The following is a 23,936-nucleotide window of genomic DNA, read 5'->3' on the forward strand; positions in this document are numbered from 1 at the left end:
TTAGGTATGTGCATAGCTAATGGAAGCAACAATGTTGTCAAGTGAAGTAGGCAATGAAATATGAGATGCCTCTTTAGTGTTCCTAAGTTCATCAATTAAGTTTATGGGTTCATTTTGTTAAACTCATATAAATGAATACATAATTAGATGAACAACATATGCATTTCATTAATCAAATGTACATATAAATACATTTCTATAACCCTTGGTTTCATATTCCAAGAGGTCTTTAGGACTTCTCATGATTGTTGGAATTCACTTAAGGCTTTTCTCCTTTTTCTCAAGGGACTAAACCAAATTTACATAACCCAAGAGAATTTTTTTTCCAACATTCCCCCCTTAATCCAAAGGGGTGTATGTGAGTCTAAGAAGAGAGCTTAAATACGAAGGTGGATAATAACCAATGGTTGTATGTTCTCTTTGAAATGGTGGTTTAAGGAAGACAAAAAAACAAATGAAGTAGTTGAAGTTGAATCCTTTTATCGATGTTGGTTTAAGGTTGAGCACCAACTCAAGAACTAGTGATCCGTTATGCAAACTTGAAGGTGATGGAAAAATTTGCAAGTAAATTTTTATGTATTTTAGGCAATGGATCACTTTGCAAAATACATAAAATAATGGTTTTAAAACTTAGTTAACAGTATAAAATAGAGACAAATATACCATATTAGAAACACATGACAACAAAAATGATAAAGGAGTTCACCCCTCCCCTGGGCTACATCTGCTCGTCCATCTTCCAATGTTGGGACTATTTCATTAAGTGCTCAAATTTATGTTTACATGGATTTTGAGTGCTCGGAATGTAAAAATTATGTCTCCAATGACCCCAAAACAATCAGAAACCCCCAGCTAGGCTCTTGTTGGGCTTAATTTGGCCAAAAATTGAAGAAGTTATGCTCTCTAGACGTTTTTCTGCTAACTGCACTACAAATTACACTCTCATGTTATCCATCCTATGAATTGTGCCTTTCTGAAACTGCCAAGAGCCATTTTCACCCGATGTTGACTAGATTCTTGCCGGTTTGGGTGCAATTTGTTGCCTCCTTTAAATGCAAAATGACACCCTATGGGCTGAGGGTCAGGGCCAACGGCCTGCCCCCATCGGCTTAGCCTCTTAAGGTTTGGGGTCATGGTCATTTGGTGCCCCATGGGGCCGACAGTCGGGCCAACAGCCTACCGTAAGCATCAAATCCCTCAATAAACCTTGGCACATGGTCATATAAGGTGGCATGCGACCCTGGGGCTGGCCCCTTCACCTTAGCACCTTTCGCCTTAGCGTTGATTCTTCATCGAGGTTCATGTGAATATCGGAGTGACTGTGGATTGGTGCTTCTACCCAATGTTGTTTGTCGGTCCCCTCCGCCTTTGACCTATGGTCCTGTGGAACTGCATATAACCCAAGGATGGTCCCCAAAGTTCTACCTCGCCTGCCAAGCACTCGTCCCAAACTCCACGTTTGGTTGTATGCATGTGTCGAGACCGTGGGTTGGACTTAATCGCTAGCCCCCCTCGGCAATTAGTCATCCGTTTTGGTGGTGATATATACATGGGTTTTGGAACCTTGGGTCGGGACTAGGCCCAATCCCTCGACTCCCATCTACCTGCGGTCCTGTGGGCAGTAAGGTGACTAGGGGCCTAGGCTTAACCCCAACCCCTGCCCCCAACTCTTAAACGCATAAAATTAAAATAAGCATTCGTTGTTATGTATTAATAAGTAACATATGTAGTCTGGCGGTAAGGTCATGTACTTTGAGCCTTGAGGTCCTACTTTTGAATCTCGTCAGTGGAAATTTGGCCCTTAACAAATTTTGTTTACCCTCAGGGTGCCACATGGAATCCCATGACTGGGCCACATGGCATCCCACCATTGGTCCATTTCAAAACTCCATCCACCAATCAAATGTTCCCAAAATGAACCAATCACATGAGGCCACATGGGAACCTTCCATTGGCCCATGAGGTATAGCCAGGTTGCCCAGTCAGTGTACAGACTGCCCATTCAACAGTCCTGCATCTAGCCTACAAATTTTTTACCTGTTTGGGAAAACGACCAAAACGCAATATTGGAGCATACGATATTGGTTTTGAGTGATTCAAGTTGTGTTAGATTTAGTTCATCGAGCTCTACGCTTTGGCACAGGTTTTGAGTAATTTTAAACACTTTTAATTTTGAGCACTTTACTGATCCCTTGGATCACTCCTCCCAATTGGAAGATTTTGGACCTCCAAAATACTATTTTCAGTCAACAAACAGATGAGGGTACGGTTCCCTCATCTGTCCAATCTCAATCCATTTGGCTTTTCCTGGTTTTGTACCTTTAAGCCCCATACGAAGGTGCTTCTCGTTCCTTCCTCTTGAAGTTCTTGTTTTTCTATCAAGGATAGGATCTTGCTACAATTCTTTAACATTTTCAGGAGAGAAAACTTCTATTGAAAGAATCTGAACATTCTCTCCTAGGTCTTCAATCAAAGGAGGCTTATCCAATTTCAAGTTATTTTCACCTTGAAGCTTTTCTTTGTTGATGCAAAGCCTTACTTCATCTCCAACCTGAAAATTGTGGTCAACATGATGCTTATCATCTCTAGCCTTGTATTTGGCTTGACTCTTCACCAAATTTGATTGCCATCACCATGCACCATAATTTCTCAAAGCCAAAACAATAGGAGACCCACAAGAAGATGTATTAGAACTAATGTTCCCTTTCTCAAGTAGCTCTTGCATCTGCTTCTTGATTCCTACATTCTCTAACACTGGCATCTCATTGATACCAATGTTCAAAAGTGATGCATCCTGCTACAGTTTAACTTCATGTTGTTTTCCTCTTTTAGGAGGAAACACATTAGACTCCTAAAATATATTATCTCATGGGTTAACAAGTTCAACTAAATCATATTTTAATCTTGCATCACATCCTTGGAAGGCTTCAGATTCCTTAGCATCTTTCTGTTTAATCACTAACAATGCAATATTCTGACTAGCATTTAATAACCTCTTCATTTGTCCAACATTCAGAAGAGACAAATTCAACTTCTTGCGATGTGCTCTTACAATATACTCAATCCCATTTTTAAACAAATGATGTTTGTTCTCATGGCAATGAAAGATGACTTTACTATCATCTAAGTATGGGCTTCCCAAAACAAACCTGCATATGTCAAGTGGTACTACACCAAGTTCTACCTCATCAATAAAATTTGCATTGATTTCGAATTTAAGTATGCATTTTCTTGTCACTTGCAATTTGGCATGTCACATACCCAACCCAAAGGATAAGGTTTAGGATGAGGAATGGTTTCCAAATTTAGATTCTTGACAATGTCTTCTGAAATAAGGTTTGCTTGTGATACACTATCAAACAAAGTATCTAATTTGTTATGTTTTTTGATGACTCTAATATGGAAAATCTCGATTCTTTCTCTTTCATTTTGAGTTTCAATGGGCTTGCTAGAAGAACTATTACTTGCAATAGAATCCTTACCTTTCAATCCCATGGCTATGATTTTTGTTTCATCTCTGGAATCAAATCCTAGATCTTGTTGTGTAGTTGCAGTTGTTTTTTCTTTCTCCTTGTTATTAAACTTTTTGGGTCTCATATCAGGATGAAGTTCCCAACATTGGTCTTCATCATGGCCTTCTTTTGAACAGTGTTTACATGTGATTTTTTCTCCCCCTTTCTTGATTGAAGCATTATTTTTGTCCTTGCCTTTGAGCTCCCTTTTTCCTTTGTCTCTAGACTTAAATGACTTCTCACTATTTTGTTCATAAACATTCTTCCCTCTTTCTTTTAAATGAGTTGCTTGTACACAACTTCATCTAGCTTTGTAGGGTTAAACATGAGAATTGTGTGTCTCAAGTAACTATGTAATCCTCCAATGTATTTTAGTAGAGCGCCTTGAGAGGACTAATATATACTCAAAATCAAAGCTCCTTTCCTAAATTCTTGAGTATAGCTTTTCACATTTTGACCCTTAGCTTGCCTAAAGTTCTGTCAATCCATTATGCTAATGGATAAAGTTCTGCATGTATTCTAATGGATAAAATTGTCTTCCTATTGCAAAAACAAAATTATTCCAAGAGGATAAAACCTTACCATGTTCCTTCATGTGCTCTTGAGTCCACCAAATAAGTGTTTCACTTTCCAACCTAAGAGAAACAAGCTGAGTTTTGGTTTCATCATCCTTGATTCTTTGTATCCTGCAATACACTTCAATTTGACAAACCCAATTATCTAATTTCTCAGCATTTACCTCTCCATCATACATAGGAAATTCAAACTTTATGTCAAGCTTTAACAAAGGACTTTTACCATGCCTTTTTGGAGAATTTGGAGGTGTTTGTGAAGGGGCAGAAGTAGAAGAAGAGGAGGATGAGGATGATGGAGGTGAACTCCATTCCTTTTTGGAGTTTTGTCTCCATTTCCTCCATTTCCTTTTGGAGGTTTTGAGCTCTTTCCTTGCAACCTTGAGTTCCTTTCCTCATAAAGAATTTTCACCATTTCATACATTTCAAAGAAATATTTTCTGAAATCTCTATCATCTTCAAACATCCCTTCAAGACCTTCTTCATGTGCCATGACTGGTGAAGCTTGAGATATATGTGTTCTCCTTGAACAAATTTGAGACCTTGGCTCCATAAGTTCTCCTTCTCCTCTTTTGAGCTTCAACCTTGTAAACATTAGAAAACAATTGCAAATAAAATCAAACCTTCAAAATAACCTTGAGCTCTGATACCAAACTAATCTTTTATGCAAACTTGAAGGTGATGGAAAAATTTTCAAGTAAAAATTTATGTATTTTAGGAAATGGATCACTTTGAAAAACACATAAAATAATGGTTTTAAAACTTAGTTAACAACATAAAACAGAGAAAAATATACCATATCAGAAACACATGACAACATAAATGATAAAGGAGTTCACCCGTTTCCTGGGCTACATCTCTTGGTCCAACTTCCAATATTGGGCATATTTCATTAAGTGCTCAAATTTGTGATTACATGGATTTACAGTGCTTAGAATGTAAAAATTGTATCTCCAATGTCTCCATAACAGTCAAAAACCCCCAGCTCAGCTCTTGTTGGACTCAATTTGGCCAAAAATTGAAGAAGTTATTCTCTCTAGAAGTTTTTCCGCTAACTACAATACAAATTGCACTCTCTTGCTATCTATCCTATGAATTGCACCTTTTCCAAAACCGCCAAGCACCATTTTCGCCTAATGTCAGCAAGATTCTCGCTAGTTCGGGTGCAATTTGTTTCCTCCTTTAAATGCACATTGACCCCCTATGAGCAGAAATTCATGCCATATGGGCCATGCGGTCAAGGGCTAACGCCCTCGCTAGCTTAGCCCTTAAGGTTTTGGGTCATGGTCATTTGGTTCCCCACAAGGCCGAGGGTCAAACCAATGGCCTGCCCTAACCATCAGAACCCCTATTAAACCTTATTGTGTGGTCATATAAGGTGGCATGCGACCCTGGGGCTATCCCTTTCACCTTAGAACCTTTTGCCTTAGCATTGATTCTTCATTGAGGGTGATGTGAACACTGGAGTGACCATGGTCTGGTGCTTCTACCCAATGTTGTCTTTCAACCCCCTTCGCCTTTGACCTATGGTCCTATGGAACTGCATATAACCTAGAGCTGGTCCCCAAAGTTCTGCCCCACCTACCAAACACCCATCCTAAACTCTGCCTTTGACTGTATGGATGCGGCAAGACCTTGAGTTGGACTTAATCACTAGACCCCTCAACAGATAGCGCTCCAGTCCGATGATCATATATACATGGGTTTTAAAACCTTGGGCCAAGGCTAAGCCCAAGCCCTTGGCTCTCATTTGCATGCAGCCCAATGGGTGGTAAGGTGACCGAAGGTTAGGGCTTAGCGCTGACCCCCTCCCCCAACTCTTAAACGCATAAACTTCAAAAAAACATTCGCCGCTATGTATTAATAAGTAACACTTGTGGTCTAGTGGTAAGGTCATGTGTTGTGAGCCTTGAGGTCTTGCATTTGAATCCGGTCAATGGAAATTCAGCCCTTACCAAAACATTTTGACCCTCGGGGTGCCACATGGCATCCCACCATTGGTCCATTTCAAAACTCCATCTACCAATAAAATGCGCCCAAAATGAACCAATCACATGAGGCCACTTGGAAGCTTGCCATTGGCCCACGAGGTACAATCAACTTACCTAGCCACCCTGCCCAGTCAGCAGTCCTGCATCTAACCTGCAAATTTTTTACATGTTTCAGAAAACAATCAGAACGTGATACCGGGAGCATACGATATTGGTTTTGAGCGATTCAAGTTGCATTGTATTCAGGTCATCAATATCTACGCTTTGGAACAAGTTTTGAGCACTTTTCAACACTTTGAATTTTTAGCACTTTACTGATCCCTTGGATCAACTAGACTCGAAGTAGTTCCTGAAAAAACTTCTAAATATGGATAAAATTGTAGTATTTTGTGAGATGACAGTGCTCTCTAATTATGGTTTACATATGACAAAAAACTGAGGAAATGGGTTGCAGAATCTGAAGTCTTCTACAAGTGGTGGTTTAAGGCTAACCACTAACTCTGAAAGGTGTAGCAAAATTCAAAGTCTTCTACCGATGGTGGTCTAAGGATAGCCACAAACCAAATCATACACATGGAACATGAATCTATCTCTAGCTATAACTACTCTTTTGACACTCGCTTACTCTAGCTCTAGGCTTTGGCAATTGGCTCTGGTTCAGGCTTACTTGATATATCCTTGAAGCTAGTAGTTGACCATTAATTCCCTCCCTATCAAATAGAAGCTGAGAAGATGGAAAAATCTCCATTGCAAGACATGTCCAATACTCAAGAATCAGGTATGTGGCATGATTGATATATCTTCATGGTTGTTGAAGGCCATCTCTAAAAAGTGATCCATTCAAGGTGAATATTTCTTCTTGCAGGAGTCTTGTATATGGAACATTTATCTAAATGATAAGTGTTTTTTCCATAATGTTCACAAGGGTGACGATCAAAAAAATGATATTTCACATGGCCAACCTGATCATAATGTTGGCATCTACGAATCTCATGTAGAAGTGGAGCACATGGAGATGAATTGTCCTAAAGAAACCTAGCACTATGAAATTGGATTAGTTTGGAATAATCTCAGATGTGAAAGGTCACATCCTTGTCATATCCAAGACCAGTTCTATACTTGTTATTGATGACTGTGCAAGAAAAAACTCTACATCTTCATGTAAATATGCTCATAAAATGGCATCATTGATATAATCAAGTGTCAGTTGCTCATGGGAATCAACCGTGAAAAATGTATTATTATAAACAAGAACCAATTTAGAATGTTGATTCCTTTGTTGTATTTCATCTTGTTAGAGTTGTGAATCAAGCTAAATAAATCCAATCTTCTACCGTGCATTTTGTAAATAGATTTAAATATCAACAAGGGCGGCCTTCCTAATTTTCACTATGTTATGAACAATAGAGAGAGTATTCAGTAACTCTAATACTTCACCTATTTGAGCCATTTTCCAACAACTTATGTTGAGCAAAAGAAGGGTGTCATTATTTTTTGAGTCATCCTGGAGGGCCTAATGTAATAAAAAAAATCATTTTTTGGCATTGAAATTCTCCTTCAAAAAGAAACCAAATTCTGACCACTGATTACACCATTAGCAATACTCGCATAGATATATATCACTCTATGCCAAGCTCAAATTCATAATATTTTGTCACTTTAGTGCACTAGAGTTCCATCTAATAGATAAAAGTATGTGATACCAGTGTTGTGGTTCAACATATTTTGAAACTACAACAACATCAAGGACCAATCTTAAGGAACACACTCTTTCATTTATGTTCATCTCGGAGATATCTAAGTGGAAGGAAACATGGAGTAGCAATTAGATACTCCAAAAATAGCTGCATAATATACCACAGTTTATTATACTTTGTCATATGTAGATATATGAGATCTTAGCAGGTAATAGATGCATTCCACTAGAAATTGGAGAGTTGCACGATATGAAGAGTCATGGTTTTGAATTCACTACAATGCTTCAACTTTCTACATTGTAATTCTTTGGATTTTATACACATCGCTTTCTCTCCTAACAAGCTTGAGCACATAGTCACTACTGGGTGGATGGATCAAGGAAGTTGCCACCATGATGGTAATGTCCAAGTTTATAAGATCCATATGGTTATATTCTTTGTGAGGACAAGTTAGTCATTGAAATTTTCTTTCATTTCAGGCTAGTCATGTATCCATGCTAGGCCATCTATTGTGGAATCAATTCTATCCAATGCAATTTCTACAAAGTTATTGGGGTCAATATTACTCCAATGTAGATCCCACTTACATTGAGGTACTCTTCAAGAGAAACTACATGGAACCCTATTATCCTTCCCAAAACCCTAAGCACGAAAATTCCTCTACACTTTCAAATTCCTCTTGCATTATTCTTTCAAATTTGTCACATTCCCTAATTTGGTATAATAAAATGGGCATCTTAAACCTATTTTTGGTGAAAGAAAATAGTCATCTGAGATTGATTTGCAAATTCCTAGAATATCCCAGAATCAAAATATCTGAGAATCCAAATGAACTATTAGATTCTATAATATTGAATATGATATTCCCAGTAAGAGAGAAAACCCTTGATATAATATCTCATCTGTAGTGTTATGGGACCGTATGAATTCTTGAGCTTCCAGAAAAACCCTGACAAACTTGTAAATATGTTCAAAGAAACTTTAGCATGCCCATCCTTTCACCATCCTCATTTAGACTGCAAGAGCACGGCTAAAAAGCTAGCCACAACCACTGGCCTTTCGCCATAGAATAAATATTGGAGCACAATATGCAGCAGAGCTAAATCCATCATATAATGAGGGTTCTATGGTTCAAAGCATCATGCTCTATAGCCATGACGGGAAGCCCAATCAAGCTATAAATACTTTCCAGCAATGGCCAGACTTTGACTGCGAACCAAAACATGTTCCTTTCCATATTCCATTGAAAAAATCTAGTAGACCTAAGGCTGTGAGTTTCCTAGAGAAATGGAAATTGTGGAACATATAAACGGTCATAGAGAGGTCACGAATAAGAACAAAGAAACTATGTGAGTTTCTTAAGCATCGAGCACATTCAGGCCCTAAGAACTATATGGCTCTTATACCATTGTTAAACTATACTCATGTAAATGGAACACAAAACACAGGTATTAGATGAACATGAGAAGCATTTCATTAATCAAAAATATATATAAATACATTTTATTGGTTAAGCTTTTTTCCTTTTTCTCGAGTGAATAAGCCAAATTTACATTTAACCTTAGAGGATTATGTTTTGAATATATTTAAACACTAATTAATTTTTTCTAATGTGTCTTATAAAAAATTAGGGTTTGAATTTGGATCAATGTTTTCTCTAAAGTGAAGAAATAATATTTATATAATTTAATAGATATTAAAATGAAATTTCAAATAAAATCTACTTAAAAATAAGAGCTTTACTATGCAAAACGTTCAATACCAATGATGCCAATATTCTTCATTCTTATTCTCATTGAGATTATGTTTAGTTGGAAAAAACACACTTACATTGGCAAGAAGAATAAAAATCAAAATTGTCATGGGTTGGGATATATATATATATATATATATATATATATATATATAAGAGGAATGCGCATGTTTTAGTTGTTGAGGGATTGTGACACAACAATGTTCGAAACCATTACAAAGATATTTTGGTTATTATCTCAGCATATCACATGTGGGAATAGAGCTCTCATGGGGAGGATAGCAACCTTTTAATATGTTCATGTTTCTAACATTTGCCTACTTTAAAAATGTACATGCAATTCTAATGTATGCATGTTTTTTTACATTTAAAATAATGTTGATATTTACTTTCCACTGTGAAATGGCTTGTGTGGAGCTTCAATGAAGCTCAAAGCTATTTAAATAGAAATACATGAATATTCATGAATACTCCTAAAGAGTGTATGAGAGTTGGTTTATAGGTACTCCTATAAAGAGAGAAAATGATGAGTGTATGGTTTTCTAACTTGTAAAATCTATGGATTAGTATTTTTGTATAATTTTTATACAAGTTAATTTCATATCAATGTTGATTGTTTCCTCTTCATAGTTATACATTTAAAAAATAATAAAAACATTCACATTAAATCTATATCTATAAATATTTTTTAAATAAATTAATAAAATATATCATACATTAATAAATATTAAAAATATATAATTTAAATTTGAACCTATTAGCATACCAACGATACATTGATATATTTTTGCTAATCTAGTATTACTATTAATTATAACATTAATTCATATAATATATTATTCCTCTTACAACTTTGAGAGGAGCTCACTTAACAAGTTCATGGAAATGTAAACTAAATGTGAGTATAAGGTCTTATGTTCAAATGTCTTGTTGGTTACTGGTGGTCTAAAAACGGCATAGTTCACCTAGAAATTATAGTGCTAGTAGTCAAAATCAACTCCATATCACATAAATACAAAACCAGCTCAATTACTAGTTCTTCACTATATATATATATCCTTATACTTTATAAAAATAAACTTTATAATTATCATAATATTTATATTAATAACGTGTATACTTCTCATAATAATAACCATATACTTCTAGTAATTTCTCCTCTTTAACCATTAAAGATGCGTTTGGAAAAAAATGACAATGAAAACATTAATAAGTAACGTAATTAAGATGGTTAGGTATAAGTTTGATAAATAAATCGAGATTTTAATTAAAAGATTTACCACATTTAAAATGGAGACCAATTGTCTCAAAAGATTAAAAATGGAAGTTTATAATTTTTTAATATTAAAATTATAAATTTTAAAAAACTAAATTTAAAAATATATAATAAATAATTTTAAAAATTAATTTAAGTGTTTTAGATTAAGATTTTTGTGATTGGTTTTATGTGAAGAGTTTGATTTTAATTTATTATATTAATAATGAATTATATATGTTGATTTGAAAGGTTCATAAAAATAACTAGAAACAAAATTTTCAGATAATTTAAATATTTTTAATTTTGTTTCTCATAATTTAAATGTCTTTATTATTATAATATATTATTAAAAAATATCATATATTATAAATATAATATTAATTATTAAAAATAATATTTTAATTTTTTTATATAATATTATTTTTAAAATTAAATAATTTATATAATTGAAATAACTTAAATGATGAGATGAAAAAATGAAAAAAAAAAAAATATATATATATATATATATATATATATAAATTTAAATTAATTATTATATATATATATATATATATATATATATAATTTGTAATTAGATAAGATGTGATTTTTTTTTTAACTTTTAATATATTTTAATTTGTGATATATATTTTTATTTAAAATATAATTATTATGTATATATTATTTTATTAATTTAAAAAATATTATTAGTGTTTTATAATAATATATATTTGACAATAATATATTAATAATTAGATTATTAAAAAATATACATATTAAGAAATTTATATTTATATCTCATTTAAATAGATAAAGTAATATTTTTTCTTAAAATTGTTAAAATGGTACCTAATTCACTTTAATATTTAAAAATGCATCCAAATAATTTATTAATCAAAACAATTTTCTACTCACTCTTTATTAAAATCAAAATAACTTACGAGATTTAATTATTCAAATAATTTGTACTAACTATAATTTTATTTCAATCTAATTTCAAAGATATTTGAAACAATAAACTTATCTTTGAAACTATTGACTTAATATGAAGTTGTCTTGACAAATATGAAGTTGTCTTGACAGACCATTTAATCCATCTATGTGCAAGTGGGCAAAGTGGATGGAGACATAGGCCACAATTTGAGGATAGGATTCCTTTCAAAAAAGTTAGCTGGTCTCAACTCAAATGATGTAGATGTAGTTGGCATCACTGGAAAATCTTCTTGATAAGGAATATGATGGATTCCCATAGTGTACCAAAGCACTATATCTTCTTTTTCAATATTTCGATTCCTGTGATCCATAACCAAATTAATTAGATAAAATTTAATATAAACTTGTATATATAAAAACATTTCCAAATATAAAATAATGGTGTAATGTTCACCTTTTAGTCCATGTGGCCAATGTGTCATCACCTTGGCTTTGCTCCATATACATTCCACCAACCCATTGCTCAGTATGATTATATGGAGTAACCCAAACCTACATCAAAATCATGGTTTCAATGAAAAAAACAACAACAACATGATTTTTAATGAAAATCATAAGAAGCAACACTAGCTGATGACTTACATTATTGTTGGTAAATGCTGCCCGGATTTGTGGATAATCATCCAAAGAGAGAAGACTGGCAATAATTGAATTAGGCAATAGTTTGTATCCAACATCTTGCCCCATTTTAGTCTTGTGGTATGGATTCACCACTAAAAAGTCTGCAGGTTTCTGGATATCAAACAGAATTTGGGCATCTTCTTCTCTCTGGGCAACCTTTCTGTCTATTGTCCAATAGCTTTTCCTAGGAGACTCCTCATGAAGAACTTCCACTCTCTTCATCATTACCTTTACAAATGAGTTTTGGACATCATCCACATCCATGTCAAGGTGGAATGTAAGAAAATGGTCATGGAAAACCCCAATGGTGTTTTCAGCTAACAAGGTCCCATATATCTCTGCATTTTCTACTTCCTCCACATTCTTGTAGATTGAAGCCTTCATTTCCAGAATGCCAGACAATCCAACCTGTATTTAAGTTTCAGAAAAACAGAACAAAACTAATGAATTAGATGTCATAGGTTTATATGACATAATCATCGTGATATTATTTTTTATTCTTTTTTAGATAATTAAGATTCAACATTCTCACTTGAACACGGATGGCTCCGTTTGTTTTGAATTCCCAATCAAAGATGTAGTCATAGTTGCCCACAGTGGAAACCATTCTCACCACCAATGTTACCTCTGGTCTTACTTCTGTGATCTGCACACAAATTTAGACTCCAGACTATCAAAATTTTGAATAACGGGTATATACAATTTTGTATAATAAATGTATACAATCATCAAATAGAGAAATGTCACAGAATCAACGATTCAAAATCCCACAACTTATAAATGGCTTACCTTTGCCTTCCCTCCTGTATGACGCCATGAAACATCTCCGGCATACCTTTCAAAAACACAGAATGCATCAGATATTTTTACTGGTTTTCCATCGGCTCCTGCGTAGAATGCATCCATATAATAAGCATTTCGAGGACAATCATTGAGTGGGTCAAGCGGGGAGGCGTTTAAGCCCACACCATACTCCCCTGCATCCATATATGTTTTGAAATACCAATCCTGTGTTGGGTCCATGTAAGGCACAAACATCTCCGACAAAAATCCTCTGTACATCACACTTCTGAATTTCCCCTGCTCTTCATCGAACACTTCTGCTGTCGAAATAACAGGGCCCGCTCTAACATCGAACCCAGTATGGAATTTCCAGTTAGCCCACTCCACCATATGGCCCTGAACTTTGAAGCTCGGCCCCTTGGGCTGCTCTATTGAGATGGGATTGATTTTGGGTCCAAAGGGCGGTTTCTGAGACGATAATTTGTAATCAGCCCCTTCTGCTTTTGGTACTGGAATTTTCTTCTCATCGCTGTAGCTAACGATCTTCATTGTTTCTAGATCTACTACCGCTGTGATCCCCTCAACAGGTCGAGCGAAAACATTAGCAGTCCCATTGGGATAGAAGCACTGGATCTTCACTGTTCTCCTGCCCTGCTTCTTTTCACCAAACCAGCCAACCGAAAACCCACCGCAGCGAACGAGTTCGATCTCGAGACCTCTGCTTTTGATTGAACGTATGAATGGAGGGTAGTTGTAAACCATCTCAGAAGCCTTTGCATCCTCATCCGATGTAATTGTGGGGTACCCAAATCCATGATAGACTTTGTCATATGTAACAGAAGCTGAAGAAAGATCTACAAGAACTTCATGGGTTTCCCCAGGGATTCTTGCAATTACAAAGGCCTCTCTGGAAGGCAGAGGAGCTAACCCATCTTTCCATTTATACACAGCCTCTTTCTGGGGTGCTTGTAGACCCGCATAGTCGAAGCTGAAATTCTTGTGGGAGCCGAGTTTAGACTTGAGCACAAGCTGGCGAATATGGGTGATTTCAGACTTGGTGAGCGGATCCAGAGGATGATTATGTTGAGCAGCAGCATGAGTAATAAATACATACATGCTTAGCAACAGAGGAATGACTAACAGAGCGCTCTTTCTCATTTCTGAATATTCTAAATGTTCTTAGACAACTATAGTGTGTACAAAATGCAGACAGGCTTGTGGATGAAGTGAAAGAATATGATTTTAATCCAAATCAAATAAAGAGAAGGGATTGAATCTAACTGTCGGAAAATTCTGCAGCTGGGAAGATTGGCCTCAACTTCTCCTAGCTCCAGCTCTATTCAGTAACGCAATTTTCTATTTCAAGTTTGTTGTTTGAAATCTACTCAGCAAATTCCCAAGACAAGATTGTTGATCAGCCTCAACACAATTATTCCCAAGACAAGAGAGTTGATCAGCCGTGATCGTTTTCTATGACACACAGCCGAGAGTCGTGGGTGGCCCTATTATAAAATAAAAATTTGATTTTCTCGATCACGCGATTATGGAAAAAATAATTAAAAAATTTCAATGTCAATGATTGCGGGAAAGACTAGCCCCCGGATAAGTATGCGCGTACGTACTTTAAAACGCATAAAATTTAATGAGTGACCAGTTTGCTATTTGATCATGTCCCACGTTGGAGGGACAGGGATGCTACTGGCCCATATTGATTGCCTTATTGACTCTTCAGCTCAGTGCGCTATATCTCCTTTTTTATTGGCTCTTTGAGTTGGTGGATTATGTCTTCTTACTTATTCCCTTTTTGAGTTGGTGTACTATATCCTCACTGTGTTTATTGGCTCTTTGAGTTGTATATCCCCTGTGTTTATTGGCTCTGTGAGTTGATGAAATCTATCCTTTTTATTGGCTCTCAGTTGGTGCACTAGATTCTCTTGGTGTTGGGGAGTTGTGTTAATTGAGGTTGGATGGTGTGGAGTTGTGTTAATTGATATGGGATGCAGTTTACCATAGAGTTTTAGTTCAAAAGATTTAGTTCTTTTTGAAGTGGATTTTTTTATTTTTAGTTTTTCAAACGCAATTTTTTTTGTTATGTATATTAAATTACTGTGTTAATTGATTTTGATATTGTGTAGTTATATTAACGGATCTTGGAAGTAATTCACAAGAAAGTTTATTCGGTTGAATATCTTTCTTATACAATCCCAAGATTTTTTTAAACATAATATATGTTCATGAAGCTAAAATTTATCATAGTTGCATTCCATGTGACAAAATATGGACTAAGTATTAATTTGGAAACAATTTAATATATTTTTAACTAGCCATTTCCAAAAACACATTCATGGTGCATGAATTTTTAATGAAATAATGAATTATCTAGGAAATTACATCCTTTTAATGCGTTGAACTACAAGTAAGTATATTCTAGTTGAGAAGAGGTGTAAAAGAGAGCATTCAAAAAGAACAAGTATCTATTTGTATTATTCATATCTTTGACTTGCATTCAAAATTCCTTTTAAATCAAGATGGATGCTTCTAGCAATTAAATGAGTGCAATTTTAGCGCACCAACCAATTGTTACACTATTAGCCCCTAGATAGTCACAATATCTAAAATCACCTTTTTTATGAGTTTCCATCCTTTGTGTTGTCATTTCCATTGATGAATTCTCAATAAGATATAGATCTAGTGATGGTTAAATACACATTCTCTAAATTTACATAATTGGATGAATGCATGTGTTGAGATGGATTAAAGCATTTTCCATGAGTAGTTGAAGTGTTTTGATACAATGAAATATATCATTGATTCATGGTGAGATTGTGAACTAAGTAAAAATCCAACAATAATTTAAAATAGCCACATTATCTCCAAATAGAATGCAAAAATGACATCATGATTAATTCTTTCAATTATTTAATGATTTCACTTTTTAAGCATTCAAAGAGCAAATATTTTATTATATATTGGAGAATATTTCTTTGTAGAATATCCACTATAGTTTCCTAATTGTTTAAAAGGAAATTTATTTACAAATTTGCTTAATAATTAAAATGAAGTCATTATTCATTCCATTTCTTAATGATTTAAGCCCAAATGTTTTACTATATGTTTTGGAGAATGTTTCTTTGTACAAAATACACTAATATTTCCTAATAACTTAAAAACCAATTTATTTAGTACATATTTTGAAGAATATGTCTTCATGATGAATATTAATTGGCACAAGATTGGCTAAGATTTTTTAATAATTTAAATAGCAATTACTTTACTACATTTATTACATGTTTTCAAGAATATTTTCAAATAAAGAATGTTTTAGTATGAAGAATATATTTGTGCACAGAATCTAATTTTTAAAATGATTTTAAGGGTGAATATAACTTTATAAAATAAATTTTAATATAGATTATTTTATCATAAAGATGGCTAAAATTTTTTACACACTAATATAAAATTATTATAAATTAAATATTTTTACAAAAATATAACTAAATATCTTATAATTTGCATATTAAGGGTTATTAAGATTCACCACTGTTTTTAAACTTTAATTTTCATGCTTACAACATGTTTTAGAGAATATTTCTGTATGGAAAATATTTCTTTACATAATATCCCCTAAAATTTCCTAATAATTCAAAAAAAAATTATGATATAATTTAGAGAAAATTTTCACATGCTTAAAATATTTCTTTGTATAATAATTTCTTAATAATTTAGAAAGCAATTGTTTTATTAATAGTATATCTTCACCCAAAATGTACTGAAGTTTCCTAATGATCCACAGAGATATTGCTCTATTACATTTTTTTTTTAATAATTCTTTGGACCATGATTTACTAAAACGTTTTAATAATTTAAAAAATAATTACTTTACTCTCTTTACCACATTTTTTGTTTTGGAGAATACATTTTCATAAAGAATATTTTTTTTTTCACAAAATCTACTAAGATTTCATAATAATTGAAAGAGAATTTGTTTTTAATAATGAGAAGAGAAATTGTTTGTATAACATGTTTGGCTTTACTTTGTTTGCTACATGTTTTTTGAGAATTTTTTTTATAAAGAATATTTTTTTTGGCACAAAATCCACTGAGATTTCATAATAATTGAAAGAGAAATTGCTTTTAATAATTGAAAGAGAAATTTCTTTTATAACATGTTTGGCATCATATTTCTTTGTTTCAATAATTTAAATGGGAATTATTTTTTGGCATGTTTTGAAAAATATTTTTTTATTGTTGTAATTTAAATAATTGAAAGAGAAATTGCTTTTAATAATTGTAAGAGAAATTGCTTTTATGATATGTTTGGCATCATATTTGTTTTTTTCAATAATTTAAAAAGGAATTGTTTTTTTTGTTTGTTTCAATAATTTAAAAATGAATTATTTTATGACATGTTTTGAAAAATATTTTTTATTGTGGTAATTTAAAAAAAAAAATGTTGGGTAAAATTTTGTAATGGTTTAAAGAGTCGTTTAAAATCCACTAGAGCAATTACTTCATGTATGGGAGAATATTATAAATTTTCTTTTCACAAAATCTATTAATTTTTTTTATTTATTTGAAAACAATTGTTTTAGTAAAGGTTTTGGGGATGTTTTCTGTTTTAATAGTTTATTTAAATAACAATGATTTTTTTTTTTTTTTTTTTTAGATAATATTTACATAAAGTCACTTATACTTTTATTTACTATATGTTTTCCAAAATATTCATTTGTATAAAGATTTATTGATTTTTTCAATGATTTAAAGAATAATTTATTTTTACAAAGTTTATTATATGTTTTTTACAATTTAAATAATAATGGCTTTAGCAAATACTATGGCTTTAGCAAATATTTACATGTTTTGTATTAGTAAATTAAAAAATATTTTTTTAACATAAAATTGATTGGGATTTTTCAATGATTTAAAGAGTAATTGCTTTACTACATATTTTGAGGAATATTTTTTTAACAAGTAATTATTTTTAATATGCTTTTGAAAAAAATTGGAACACAATATTTACTAAAAAGTTATGATTCAACTCCATTAGCCGGCTCGGGATCAATAGGTCCAAGGTAAGAAACTGAAGTTTGTTTTTCTTAAAATAATTATATATAAGAATTTAATATTTGAATATTTTAAGAGGTGGCTAGAGCGGGAGGGGTATTATATTACTCCATAGAACAAGTCTAAATAAAATATTCACGGAGTTTAGGAGTAGCAACAAACAATAAAGCAAAATTGTTAGCGGTGTGGAAAGGGTTGGATCTAGCTCTATCTCCGGGGATAAAGAAAATAAAAGTGATTGGCGATTCTCTATTATTCATAAGGATGTTTACTCCTATCAATGCAAAACAAAAAGAACAAAAGATGACCCTTGTATTAAGAATTGAATATCAATTGGAAATTTTTTAAAAATATGAATTGTTTCATATTCTTCATCACCTCAATTCCACAGCCTATGGTATGGAAAACCGTGGGGTATATTTGGGTGATGGCGAGTGCAAGACAGAAGGGAGGACAATTGGTCTCATCCCAATTCCATAGGAAAATGTCAGGCAGAGAATTTAAAGTCTCCCTCGATTAGGCAGAGGGTTGGAAGGTGTGCGAATTCATAATAGGTTGGTAGGACAGATGGTGTAAGGGAGGTATGTTATTAATGCATGGAGTCTCTGACGATCCCAAGGACATTCTCTTTGCTCACTCACATAAGGTATCTTTTAATCTCATAAAGAGAGCAATGTCCCCGTCATTTTAGCAATGAATTGGGCCTGTAGATTACAGAGAATATTTAATGGTGAAACGATGGCCAACATCTCAATCACCAGGGTATTAGCTGCAGGGGTGGTTCGAAAGATCCATCAGACAACAGAACTATTTAATGAGCCTCCAAATCGAGGATTTGCAGGTGATCATGGCATGAGTAGAGATGATGGAGGAGAAGGAAAACACAATTTATAAATGGATGCATCCCCTTTGGATTTTGTGGTAAGTGGAGAGCACTGATGTGAACACGATATAGGGTGGGATGATATTGTGATGGATTCTCGAAAAGCACAGGATGAGAAGCCCCCAGTGGAAGACTTAGCCCGGTGGAAAAGGGTCGTTGAGCTTTTGTTCAAGCTACTTATGGGCAGGATGGATCTCCTCACACGTCGCATAGAGCTCCTAGAGAAAGATCAGGCATCGAATGTCGAGTGTATAAATGCCAAGTTTGAAAGTGTTGAGGCCACGTAGGAAAGAAGGATTTTGAATATGGAGATGGACCTTCTAACCTCCAACTCGGAGTTGATAAGCAACAACCTCTTTAGCGAGGTGTAAGAAATCATAGTAGGGTTTCCCCAAGAGGTCGTCGTACAGTTGCAGTCTCGGGAAGGAGAAGGAGATATTGTTGCAGGCCTAAGCCGACGAGGAAAGGAGGAATGTGAGGAAGTCAGGAAGGCCAATTCAGTTTAATGTTTGTCATATGTTATATCATTTTTTGCTTATACTAGGTCTTTTCTTTAGAAACTATGGAAATTATGAGTGTTTTGTAATTGTGGTAAAGGCTTGTAGAAGGAAGAAACTAGAAATATGGATGTATTGGGACCCGGAAATCAATAAACAAATTGATGCTAGTTTTGTTGAAGTTTTTTAAAAGTGGTTATGACTGCGTAATTCCATATTTTGAATATAAAAAAGTATATGTTCTGTTTAAAAAAAAGAATTTAATATTTTCATTTTTAATTAGACATAGAAGAACTTACCATTTTAGTGATTTTCTTTCCATTACACAAGATTAGCTGAAAATATCTAAGGAAGAGATGGCACTACGGAGCTCCAATGAGGTAGTGGCTAGGGTTCGGCCCTAGCCATCCTTCTCCTCCTCCCCTCTCACGTTTGCTAGTTCTCATGGTGTCTAGTTTCTAGATTTGAATATTTTCCGTCTCTATTTTCAAAAAGGGGAAAAACTCCCCCTCATTGCTCATCTGCCTCGTCAAACATGGAATTTGGATTAAAATCCTCGGTCTTCGTTTTGAACCCTCTCTCAGTGATTGGCTCCCATTCTTCTATTGATTTTCCTACTAACATTGATCAAGGTTCCTCTGCCTCCTTGATTTCCGACCAGTTGGTTGCTTCTCTTATGCCTCGTGTTTCTAGTGTCGCCTCCTCTCCTTCTATTTTGGGCTCTCGATCAGCCCCTACGAATTCATTCTGGGATATTGTCGAATCTTCAAAATGATCTCTTCCTTTTGGAATTAAAATTATTCCCGTTAGTGAGGCTCCCATGGTTTAGGTCCCTTTGGGGCAGGAGGCCCTTAGTGAAGTTGAGATTTTCTTTGACGAAGGTTTGATTTACAGGTTCATTGAATTGTGGCTGAAGCTTATTGACCTTCACTCCTGGATAAAAAAGCATTGGAAGCCCCTTATTTTAGCCAACTTAAACATTTACCCTCTAGTTAGGGGTTTTTGCATCATTGTTTTCAAAAAATCTGGTGATTGGGTGTAGATTCTTGATTGTTGTCCCTTGTTTTGGGGCAGTGTAGGTCTCTCTTTATAGCCCTGGTTCCCCTCTTTTGACCCATTTTCAACTTCAATCACGACTGCCCCTATTTGGGTAAGGCTCTGCAATCTCCCTCTACATTTATGGAATCTTTAGATTCTTTAACTGAAATTGGTAATGCCTTATGCAACTTGTATTGTCATAGTGAAGACACCAGTCTCTATCTAAAGCCCACATATGCTCACATTCATATGGATATGGATTTTAGCAAGGGCTTCCCTGCTAAAATAAAACTTACTAGCCCCAAATTTTCCTAGGTTCAATCCTTGGACTATAAAAATGTCCTTCCATTGCAGAGCCTACTATGAGATAGGTCATTCTCTCAAATCATGTCCCAACGTAGGGAAATCAAAGGCAAATTCATCCTCACAAAAGCAAAAATGGTGGGCAAGTGCAACCTTTGACCACTACTCAATCTCTTCGAAGGCTCCTCTCTTAGCTTCTCACAATGAGAGCGGTAAGCATATGTGTTTAAAAATCTCTAAGAAATTGGATGGTAAGCCCCAAGAACTGTCTGACTCAACTGAAATTTGTGTGCATGCACCCAATAAAGAGGCATATTTGGATGTCAATGAAGACAACAAATGTCTTGTTTGACTCCCCAGAAGTACATCAAAAGAAATAGAGCTCAGCTCAAGAACCTACCTCTTCGAACAAAGGCAGAGGAGTTGTTGTGCCAGCAAGGCTCATGTCCTCAATAGACAACAACAGGAAAGTGTTATCATGGGAAAACCAAGCGGAGTTGTTGTGCCAGCAAGGCTCATGCCCTCAATAGACAACAACAGGAAAGTGTTATCATGGGAAAACCAAGCGGAGGTGATCCTCCCTCCCTCGTTGTAATGACCCCAGTAGATGTAAATGTGAATTTTACTATGGTAAAAGACAGTATAGTAGTTGTTGTTTATGTTTAAAAGAAACAAAACTGTGATAAACTACATTATTGAATAATTTAAATATTTTCTTGAAATGCTGGCAGCCTCTGGGAGGTGGATTTCAAAGAAAGAAAATCAGTTGTAATAACTGATTGGAACTGCCCTCCTAAACAAGAAAAGTCCTGGGTGTAGGGAGGAAGTTCTGTGCTGTTGGGACAGACAGAAGAGATCTTTTCCAAGGAAAAGAAAAGGAAAATACAAAAGGAAAAGTGGTTAAGTCTGGTAAGGACCAGATAACCCAAGCACGAAGTGCAGAGATCTTGTTGAGGGCTGTGGGCCTGCAAGATGGCTCGGGGGGAGAATCCAAGTTGAAGATGGATCTCAAGGTTGGGTGGCAAGAGCAAGCATGAGTTGCAGGTGAACATCTGGAATCTTTATTCATGTAACTGGTAAACCAGGTATGTATATATAACCACAAATATTGTTAAGAAATAAGCTGTGTCTAGAGCAGGAAAAGGATTGTAGTAGAAATAATCTAAATCTGAATCCATTGACTGATACAATATTACTAAACAAATGTCGACGGTAGCATAAGTAAACATCTAAACTCTGTCTGTCATTACCAGCAAATGCTCGTGGACTTACCGCTATAAATCAACAACATTAAAACCAAGCATGAAAGTAACCATGCGAATAGAGAACAATAGAAATAATTTAGAGTATGAACAGTGTATTAGTATGATACATCATAATCGCTATCTAATGGGCTTGTGCCCAGCAAAGAAGAAAAGACATAACCAGAAATGAAATTAGTTATTACAGCGCCGTGACCGACATATTCTAAATAATAACCAGTTTACTTTAACCCTCAGGAAGGACTCGAACATTATTACAAACGTTATTACAGAATCCATTGCACCGCAACCCTGAGCCGAGAGGTCGGGTGTCGGTTTCACGGGATGTAATGCATATTACAGTGCCGGAGTTGATAGGTGGGAACATCCAATAGTGCGGCCACTATCAACGAAAGGAAACAATATATTATAGGAACAGTATACCCTACCAGAGCAGGCGCACCCGGCCGACGGTACACGGCCGCATGCCCTGCCGTAGGTGTCAGTAAATAGCAGCAAACGAGATATAGATAAGCAATATATGGATCTAAATCTGTCCTGACCTGGTGCCGCACTGTAACCGGTGGAAATCATAATCTTTAACCATAATCAAAAGCAGTGACACCGAAATATAGCGGTCAAACATCATTGAACAAACCCCACAGAGTATAGAAGGCGAAGCAAAAACTTACATGGTACTCAGGAAAAGCTATAATGGAGCTGTATGATTAATCTATAACAGTCGTCGTAGCCATTAGATATTAAACAAAAAAAAAACAATGAATGGAAATCATTCTGTGGACTGATAAATCTGTTACAGATCTCTGATAAGCAAAGAGTAAAAGTCTCAACCATTGTACATGCATAAGATAAACAAAAGGGTGAGCATTTCATTGCCCGATTAAACCCAGTGAAAAGGGCGACTCGGTGGTCGAGGAATCATTGTCAAAACATATTCATTATGTACAACCTCAGTCAAGCATAAACGCCAGGAAACCCCAATAACCTTAACCCTTAAATAGTCAAGTGCTGCACAGGCCAAGCATGGGACGGATGGCCGCAACTCATAACCGGATATGAGTCGAACGTGAGCCCTGAAAAGACAAAAAAACAAGTGAACCAGAGCCATGAGGGACCCCTCTGGCGAAACTTTAACTGTATGCATATGCTCAAAGCATCCACCACTCGAGGCGAGCTCAGGCTTCGCTCTATGGTGGAGGAAATTGGAGGCATACCTGAGTAAATGACGGGGCTCGGTCGTCCCTTGAGCAAGGAAGGTTGTAGCAGAGAGCCCGTCCGCACATCATAGAAATCATAAGGTTAACAGAAACAAAACCTCAACCAAATCGCATAAACGAACCCTAGCTGAAAACGAGCTCATATGAATACATATTAAATGGCGGAATCAGAACAATTGAACAGAACCAGAAGTAATACCTGAACCATCGTGGTAGCGGAACCTTAACAAGCGACACAGAGGAGGAATCGGCGAAGCGATGGAGCACCAGGGTGTGTTGCAGGAAGGAGGAACCAGCCGTGGGGTGGAGCAATGCCACAGAGCGAGCGCACAGAGAAGCGCTGCAAACTAACCTTCCAAATGAGCCAAAGGTAACCTGTCGGGTTAAGTAAAACCCCAAACCTCAAACGAAGCAGAGCCCTTGGATGCGAAGGATAGATCGCCACCGTTGAACTGAGCGGGAAGACCAATCCGCGCGGCGTCCAAGGAGTCACATGACTCTACGGAAACG

General features: G+C 35.2%; 1 protein-coding gene across 1 annotated transcript; it reads right to left on the reverse strand.

Moving 5' to 3' along the window:
• Positions 1 to 11,667: 11,667 nt before the first annotated feature.
• Positions 11,668 to 14,675, reverse strand: LOC149153752 (amine oxidase [copper-containing] alpha 2, peroxisomal-like). Its single transcript, XM_089439356.1, has 5 exons — positions 13,169 to 14,675; positions 12,912 to 13,025; positions 12,341 to 12,787; positions 12,153 to 12,250; positions 11,668 to 12,058 (listed from the first exon to the last, which is right to left on the reverse strand). Exons 1-5 carry the CDS (start codon positions 14,318 to 14,320, stop codon positions 11,863 to 11,865), a joined length of 2,007 nt encoding a protein of 668 aa, XP_089295482.1. The 5' UTR covers positions 14,321 to 14,675; the 3' UTR covers positions 11,668 to 11,862.
• Between the last annotated feature and the right edge of the window lie 9,261 nt (positions 14,676 to 23,936).

Source organism: Pinus tabuliformis, chromosome 9 (assembly GCF_031772625.1).
Source record: "Pinus tabuliformis cultivar Carrire ecotype Pingquan chromosome 9, CPIR1, whole genome shotgun sequence".
Classification (NCBI taxonomy): Eukaryota; Viridiplantae; Streptophyta; class Pinopsida; order Pinales; family Pinaceae; genus Pinus; species Pinus tabuliformis.